This window comes from Cryptococcus neoformans, chromosome 8 (genome assembly GCF_000149385.1).
Source record: "Cryptococcus neoformans var. neoformans B-3501A chromosome 8, whole genome shotgun sequence".
In the NCBI taxonomy this organism is placed as follows: Eukaryota; Fungi; Basidiomycota; class Tremellomycetes; order Tremellales; family Cryptococcaceae; genus Cryptococcus; species Cryptococcus deneoformans.
The window spans coordinates 261,587-270,177 of record NC_009184.1 but is presented as its reverse complement, the minus strand read 5'-3'; the positions used below and the strand labels follow the sequence as shown (position 1 = coordinate 270,177).

General features: G+C 48.9%; 2 protein-coding genes across 3 annotated transcripts in view; both read right to left on the bottom strand.

Moving 5' to 3' along the window:
- The window catches only part of CNBH1030 (hypothetical protein), a gene marked incomplete at both ends in the record, with an annotated part of 2,001 nt that extends 358 nt beyond the window's left edge, over positions 1-1,643 (bottom strand). The window contains 6 exons of one of the 2 annotated variants that reach the window (XM_768964.1): positions 1-51; positions 108-133; positions 180-266; positions 317-724; positions 774-825; positions 883-1,643. The exon at positions 1-51 is cut by the window's left edge and continues 45 nt beyond it. In XM_768964.1, coding sequence (XP_774057.1) covers positions 1-51; positions 108-133; positions 180-266; positions 317-724; positions 774-825; positions 883-1,643 — 1,385 coding nt within the window. The remainder of the gene's footprint in view (positions 52-107; positions 134-179; positions 267-316; positions 725-773; positions 826-882) is intronic. The other variant, XM_768965.1, reaches the window with a different exon arrangement.
- Positions 1,644-2,037: 394 nt separating this feature from the next.
- CNBH1020 (hypothetical protein) lies at positions 2,038-7,667 on the bottom strand (the record flags this gene model as incomplete). Its single annotated transcript, XM_768963.1, has 21 exons — positions 2,038-2,184; positions 2,235-2,307; positions 2,359-2,516; positions 2,576-2,871; positions 2,926-3,052; positions 3,105-4,138; positions 4,189-4,262; positions 4,312-4,394; positions 4,456-4,825; positions 4,881-4,971; positions 5,028-5,219; positions 5,268-5,306; positions 5,359-5,467; positions 5,534-5,851; positions 5,923-6,173; positions 6,213-6,242; positions 6,295-6,610; positions 6,663-6,754; positions 6,813-7,082; positions 7,136-7,505; positions 7,563-7,667. 21 exons carry the CDS (start codon positions 7,665-7,667, stop codon positions 2,038-2,040), a joined length of 4,545 nt encoding a protein of 1,514 aa, XP_774056.1.
- Positions 7,668-8,591: the final 924 nt, after the last annotated feature.

Below are 8,591 nucleotides of genomic sequence, written 5' to 3'. Positions count from 1 at the left end.
TCTGGAGTGACGCCGTACTGCACCAATAAATATCGAAAGACAGCATCCGTACTGTAAATGTGGTCAATTCTTGTTGCTCATCCTTGAAACTGATTTAATCTACTTACAAAGGCCCAGGGCCAGTAAGTTCCAACTGTCGTAGGTCAGTAACATTCAACAGAATAATCCAGCAAACTCACTGGACTTAACTTCTCGTAAAGTCCTGTCTCTACGAGCTGCGCAATAGTAGCCACAATATCCATCATGATAGGATGAAAAGGTTTCGACTGAAATGACTCAGTTGGGTCACATATTGGCTACAAAGAGCAACACTCACCACTAAAAGATTCTGGACCATCTGCAGTCCTCTCGGGAAACAGCAGTCTTTCCAACTCCTCGTAGCCCTGAACCAAGTCCATTGTTTCCACATTCCCAGGGTACGTCCAATTTGACTATCCCACTCAATAGCGACAACCATGGATATCGAGGGGTTCAAGATACTTGACGGATTGGGGTTCTCGACTGTATATACAGGAGCACGTCGAGTGAGACGCAAGCCAGGATAAGGTGGGACGTATGTGCTGTTGTCGCTATCTACGATAGATCGAGAGTCGACTCGGGGGGGTCGGTTGTGGGTTGGGAACTTCGGGAGTAATGATGATACCATCAGATCGTTGAGAACTTCAAGATCTTGGTCGAGGATCGAGGGGGCGTGAAGGCCCCATACATATGGATGAGAGATGGGCTACACTTGGCCTTAGTAATAGCGATACACGTTCATGATAAACACGAACCATAGTGTCAGAGTCTGAGTAGATGCCTCCTTCTACGAGCATCGAGACATAGCTATCAAATCATAGATGTCAGCAGAGACAAATCACCCCAAAAAAGTCCCTTGCTTACCGGAAGAGATCCGCTCTCAGCACACCCTTATCCAGCTTTCCCCATAGCTGACTCCACTTGCCTTCTCCCGTAATCCCTCTTCCAATATCCTCGCCCGTCCATTCAGACATTGCGCTATCCAGTGCATCATCATCCAACACCTCGACATCCCAATCCTTCCCTACTCTCGCTGGCTTGAGGAACTCGACCTCATGGTTAGGCGACAGCTGATTGGCAAGGGATGGAGGTAAGGGAAAGGGCAGAAGCTCTCCCCAGAGCTCAAACCCGCTTTCGACTCCATCCATACCTCGAGGATGAGTTGCCCACACCTTTGAAGGAAAATCGCCATCCCTGTGCTTCGCCGGCAACCGCCTGACCAAAGTCGTGAGGGTATTACTTCCCGCGATTTGGATATGAGCAGGGGCGCTGCGAAGATAATTATTGACAAATCCTCTCAATCTCGCCACGTAGGTCTCAAGATCCGGGTCAAAGTTGAGTGTTCCGTCTGGTAGAGTTTTGGGTGCTCTCAACTTCTCTGCAGCATGAGAGCCGTTGAACCGCCGAGCGTCCAGGATGTCTAGCCTTACTTGGTCATAGACACTGGCAAGCTCCGATAGAGGAGCAACCTCGGCTTTTTCTCTGAGCGCAGGATCGGCAAAGATAGACGTAGGTCGAGATGAGAAGGGGAACGCAAAGAAGAATACAACGGCGAAGAAGAGAAGGAGGAGTTTTGCTGGTGTGTTTCCTCGGAGGAGGATGCGGAAAAACGGGAACCTGGCCATGCTGGCCCGTGAAATGAGTGACTGAGAGAGCCTCAGAATATACAGGAGCCGAGACAAGAGACAAGATACAGAAATGAACGTGGAAATAGTTTGAGCTTTGAGCGGGCGACACGTTGTGCGTTCATGAAACTGTCAACGCAACTGCAATTGTTGACATTTGAGTTTCAGGGACAACCTTACTTTAGTCCTGGAACGAATCCCCCAGATCCAAGATGCAGATCAATGCAGATTTCACAAAACGATGCATACTAGATATCCAACAGCAAAAATGCCCAATGCAAGTAAAATAAAAGAAACGGCAGAGGAACCAGCCACCATATAAACCAAGACAAAACGAAAAATAAAAGCCGAATTTTAGTCTTAGCTTTGTCCGTTGAGTCCTCGGCATGCACTTTTACAGTTGCTCCCCAGACGAGCCCTCAACCTTAATTTCCTTTTGGCTATCCGACAGCCTAGGCTTCTTATTCGGCTTACTTGGGTCATCTTCAGTCTTCCGTTTCGGCTTAGCCTTTGATTTACTCGTCGTTGGGCCGGACTCATTCTGCAACTATCTGTCAGCGGTGCTCTAAAGAATACTACCTCGATACATACCACCATCTTCCCGTGGATTTCCATAAGCTTCGAGTAGTTGACACCTTGTCTTGGCCAGAAAAATGAAGCAAACCTGCTCCATCTATCAGCATTTGCGTGTGAAATAATAAAATTACAGACTTACACCCAGCAATGCTTTCTCCACTTCGTAGCATTTTGCCCTTCCGCAGCCTTTTCTGCCACCACTTCATCGATACGTGCACCAATACCTGCCAGGCATTCTTTGAGAGCAACAATCTTCTCCTCTCGACTGAGATTCTCAGTACCAGATTTGAGCTTTTTCTGCAAACGATACAGATCAGCAAAATATGTATGCGGAAAAGAACTATTTGATGACGTACAAGATGTTTCTTTGCTGGTCTCAATAACTCCTTGACAGCATCTTCGTCCATCGACTCATAACTAGACTCATCCTCCGAGTCCGTGTATTCCGGAGTTTTCCGTCTTTTACCCTTGCCTGAATCCCTATCTTTACTAGAACTCGCGATTGAAGGACTAGGCTTTTTCGAAGGTCCAGCGATTGACGGCAAAGGTGGATGTTCAAAGCCGAATCCTTCTTTAGCCGGCAAACTGGCAATCATAGCTTGTTGTTCTACCAGAATGCGACGGTTCTCTTCGTACTCCCGGATGATACCACCTAGCTTTCAGTCAGCACGTATGCCGTGCCGCTACAAAAAAATTTACAACTTACAAAGGTAGTCACCACGTCGTTGAAGATGGACAGGGCCAGGAACACCAGGCTTAGGAGCGTTAGGGTCAAGCTTGGCGGCCTTGGGGTCTTCTAGGAAGATCTTGTCATTGAGATGAAGCTCCGGGTCCTATTCCATCGTCAGTTTCTCTACACTTACAAACCTACTAATATGCACTCACATGAGCAATTGCTTCCCAGCTCCCAAAACCATGTTTCCAGATGCCAACCAGCAGCTGAGAATCTTCTCTTGCCGTCCACTCCACTGTCCAGTTCATTGTGGGCTTCAAGCTGTCATGAGGGATTGTATAAGACGGGAAATCTTCCACTCTCTTGAAGTGCTCTACGAGCGCCTTCAACTCGTAATATCTCGCTACCACAGTTTCCGCGTTGATAGAGGCAACACCTTTGTACGTGAACAAGATAGCCTTTTGACGAAGGGAAGAACTTATAGGTTCACCACGTTCTTGAAGGTCTCGAATATGGGCTTTATGAGCCGCGATAGTTTGCTCGCCGTGCGTGATGATATCTTCGCAGGTCTGGATGATGACAACCCGATTCTTGTTCTCCAACTTCGCTTCCTTGACAATAGGCTCGTATCGCGAACGGATATCACCCCATTTTTGGATACCTCGGATTAGCACTCGCAAATCACGGTCCTTCAACTCCAGTGCACGTTGTGCTGGGGTCTTCTTGAGCTGCCCCGGAGCCTTAGGTTTCTTGTCGTTGGGTGAACCGGGTTTGCTGCTTCCGTCGTGGTCATCGAGATCCATATCCTGATACGTCCCCGGTGCCTTGGCCGCTGCTCGCTTTCTTGAACTTGCAGCGACTATCTCTGCTGTCGCAGCCGCATTTTCTTCCTCCTCAGCCTTGCCTCGTTCATCCTCGGGAATGATTTCGTCCCAAGACAAGTTGTCCACATCCGCCTTCACATCTTGGATAGCAGCAAACTGCGACAAGAAGCCCTCACCGCCCAGAGATGTTGTACCGGGAGCAGCGGCTGATTCGGTATCAAAAGCATCGGCATTGTTGAGGATATCGTCGAGGTTCATTTCGTCGAGCTTCTTGTTCTGCGTGCTATCATCGGTCTTGAACATGTTACGAGCACCAAACTTGAGGATGGCCGAGAGTTCTTCTTTCGAAAGATCGACATTCTTGTCTTTGGGAGTGGAACTACCGTTGATATGGGCACCAGTGGTGTCCATTTTGTTGATAACTACCAACTGTCTTAGTACGAGTGCGGATTATGAACCACGGGTCACTTACTGGCATACTCCAAGAGCATTTTCCTCATGGCTCGTTCAAGAATATCTTCTTCAATAGTTCCTTTTGATACCAATCTGTCTCTTGATCAGCACTAAAACGTCGTCAGGAAGTCAAAACGCCTACCTGAAAATGCTGACATGGCGTTGCTGACCAATACGATGTGCTCGGGCCATGGCTTGCAAGTCATTCTGCGGATTGTAGTCCGACTACAAAATCAACGCTATCAGTCATGCTATCTATCAAACTCTGCGAATTGCAGCAACTTACGTCAAAGATGATGACCGTATCAGCCGTCTCCAAGTTGATACCAAGACCACCGGCCCTGGTGGACAACAAAAAAGCAAAATCGGGAGAGCCAGGCGCGTTAAAGTGCTCGATCGACTTCTTCCTCACATCAGAAGGCACCGTTCCGTCCAAACGCTGATGCACATAACCTCTGGCTGTCATGTAATCCGAGATGATATCGAGCAGACGAACCATTTGAGAGAAGATAAGGACACGGTGACCATCGGATTTCAGTCGTGAGAGAAGCATGTCAAGACAGACCATCTTGCCAGAATTCATGACGAGACCACGAAGAATTTCGTTGGCAGGTTTGCTGCGGTCCTCTGCTCCTTCAAAGAGGTAGGGGTGGTTCCTGTGATGACACGTATGAGCTCAGATACTTGTCGCGACTGCGATATAGCACTTACGAGGCCTTTTTCAACTCCATCGCAACATTCATCAAGCTGACTTGTTGAGTGCCACCTTTACTCAAGACCGCAAAGTTCTTCGTCAGGATATCTATGGGCGATCAGTTCCACTCTGACCAATCGTCAAATGAATAACCATTGGCTTACTCTTGTAGTAATGCGTCTGCATGGCAGACATTTCCACTCGGAGAATCCTCTCGGATTTCGTAGGCAACTCTTTGACGACATCCTTTTTCAACCTCCGTAACATGAGCGTGGTAAGCTTGTCGTGGAGATCCTTAATCTTGGCTCCCTGGTCTTCACTCGCATCGTTGAGGTCAAAGTCGTTGGCGAGTTGGACTAGGACACGTTCAGCATAACCCTATTCATCTGCTTTCGGGCACTTACATTTCTCAGGCATTAAGAAGTGCATCAGCGCGAGGAGTTCTAGTACAACATATTAGCCCATATCATTTCCAATTTATGGCGGAGGACGCACCCTTGACGTTGTTTTGAAGCGGGGTCCCGGTGATCAACAACTTGGAGGCACTCCAGAAACTCTTGAGCGCCTCGTAAAGCTGAGACTCGTGATTCTTAAGCCGATGCGCCTAATTCACGCCAATCAGCCTTTCATTCCACGCTCCTCCTCATCAAACCATTGGCCAAGGACTTACCTCATCCACAGCCAAGACTTGCCACTTGATCTGCTGCAAATCCTGTCTATCCTTGAGAATGAACTCATACGTCGTAAGAAGGACGTTGAACTTCAAATTCTTCAGTGGTCCAAATTCAAACTGTCGAATGACGTCTCGAGATCTGGCCGAACCCATATAACAAATGACGTTCAATTCGGGCGCCCACCTTTTGAACTGGGCTTGCCAAGCGGAGATGGTCGATAGAGGGACAACAACAAGGAAAGGGCCATACTGGTGTTGGACGTGGAAGAGATATGAGAGGAAAGAGACGGATTGGACGGTTTTACCAAGACCCATCTGCAAATGGAAGGAACAGCTTCATCAACATCTTTCCTTCCATTAAATCTATGCAAAGAGGAAGCACTTACTTCATCGGCAAGGATACCATTCTCGCCCTTACTCCATACGTACGCCAGCCAGTTCAACCCGGTAAGCTGGAACGGTTTCAAAGCACCGCCGCACGCAAGGTAAGGAGGGTTCTCAGGAATCTTCTGATAGGTAGGCCTATTGTCGATACCATAGCTGATCGATCGGGCAGGGATAGTTGTTCGAGCTTGACGCTGATGGAATTCCTCGATGCCTTCTTTGGCACCTTGGCATTCCATTACATCCTCGTAGGCTACAATTGTCAGTCAGAATTCCGGGCATGCGCACTCACTTTCCCAGGTGCAGTCGCTATATTGAAGGTCTACGTAGAATGTCACCGGTTGGTTCTGGGTTTTGGTTACAGCGTGACTCACTCGTCCATTTGACAAAGAACAACGTCGCTCGACCTTCTTTTCGCTTCTCTTCCTTTTCATCCAAAACTCGTTCCACAATCTTATAGCTCTCCTGCAGCTCCTTGATCCTTTCCTTGTCGATCTCATACTGCTCCATCTCTTCCTGAGTGGGTTTCCAAGCAGCATCGGGTTCAGGATGGTGGTAACGTTGATCAATTGTCCATACTTTTGTAATGTAGTTTTCGACTTTTTTGAAACCCTTGTAGTTTTTGAGGAAGGCATATGTTTCGTCGGTGTTGTGAATGTGGGAGTAGTCTTTCCATTTGATATGGAATCGCTGTAAATCGATGATCAGAAAGTGTCAAACACAACATACCGACACCACTTACAAGGTTGACTTGAGGAATATCCTTGGGATCATCCTTGTGGTTTTCATCTCGCCAGTGAAACATGACTTGGTCAATCTCGTCAGCTGGCTCGGCTACAAAAAAAAAGAACAAATCAGCTCCTGTCACCAGGCATAACCATTAGTAACACACCTTCCGCAGGGGCACCGGCGGTATAGTGATAACCAGTATCTGCCGCGTCATCCTCGCTCTCAAGTCCATAGTCCACATCGGCCTCGTTGTATGTCACCACCCTCTTGGCGGCTCCGCGCCTGAACGCATTGTCTTCTGAGTATGGAGTACCAGGAGTGGCTTTGCGTGAGACTCCAGTCTTGGAAAAATACTTTTTCTTGTGCGCCTTTGTCCCGTAATCTTCATCGGAGGATTCGTCTACTTGCTTGCGCATAGGAAAAGCACCGGCAGCTGTGAAGGCTGGGTCAGTTTACGTTTCAAGTCTTTGCAGTCAGAACACTTACACTTTTTTGGCTTTACCGGCCGGTCGCTGTCCATCTTGGCCCTCGCCTTTTTGGCCTTCTTCTTCCTCTCACCGAAGTTAGGATCATCATCGTCGTCATCATCATCCCCTTCCTCCATTAATTCATCCTCATCGTAATCCTCTTCTTCCTCCTCGTCATAATTAAAGTCATCCTGCTCGGCTTCTCCTTCACTTTCATCATCTCCTGCTCGCTCTTGGTCACTGACTTCTTCCCCAATGCCCTGCCCGATGTTGATTTCTTCGGGACTAGGTGTCAGTGATTCAGACTCAGAATCAAGGTCAGCAGTAGACTCTGGTTGCTGAGGCATTCGCAGTGTGATTCTGTGAGTTGAGGAGGGTTTGGAAGAGGGCTAGAGAGAACAGTCAGCGTATGGACATTTTTTGTCATAATTGAGCAACGGGCTTACGCTCTGAGAGGATATGACCGATGAGGAAGCGGATATTCCGACACCCGTCTGAGTGTCAGACGCCAGCATAGAGGAAGGAAGATGTTGTTGGGGGTATGTGCCCATGGTTGATTTTGCTACAGAATACGAGTGAGCATGCAGCAGATAAACATGGGACTACGGTGTGAGATGGGGAGGCAAAGAAATGAAGGTGTATCACGGTCACCGAGAGTTTCTCATCGGTGTGACCATTCTTCTCCCTACGCGTCTCTAATGTTGGGTTTTCGCGTCTCTCTGATTTCCTGCCTCTCTATTGCCCGCAGCCCAGAGCAGCGCGTTGAAGAGCCCGTCCTGGACAGCGTGCCCACTGCCCAGAGCGTTCTCCTCGCTGTCGCCGCCAGCCACGCCCCACCATCATCTCCCTCCCACCCCATCACGATCCGTCCCAACGTCACCTCGACATTCCATACCACCACCAGCTTTTCATCATCGCACACACCGACTCACCTTTTTTGGTACAGTGTACAGTATCGAGTAGATGAAATGACTCTTTCTCCTGGTCGTTCCGCAGCTTTTTTTCGCCTAGAAGCGCGTGACCACCGCGGACAGCCAGAGTTTTCGTCGTCGACGACCTATGTGGCACCGTCAATGCCGTCGTTTAATTGGGGACCTGGCGAGTGCTGGTGAGGGATGTGATGACTGTGGAGAAAGTGGACTGTGTAATATAAACGGAGGCGGGTATGAGTACTTTGACGGATCTGAGGACATCCCTGAGGGTTGCGCCGTCGCTGCTGGGCATAGGTCCGGGGGCGTCACTCTGCGGCTGCCCGCGACCATCCACCGCCCCTCGCCCGGCATCCACCACGTCGCCCAGACAAGCCCATTTCCGCCCGGCACTCTTTTTTCCCTTTTTATCCCGACAGCGCATACATGCATGCATGGCTATTCCACGACATCCATACGCAGGACGACCATTCTGTATCCTTCCTAGCCTGGTGTATGCATCGCTCGTTGCAGCTGGTGGATAGACCCACGTCTCCATGCACGAGT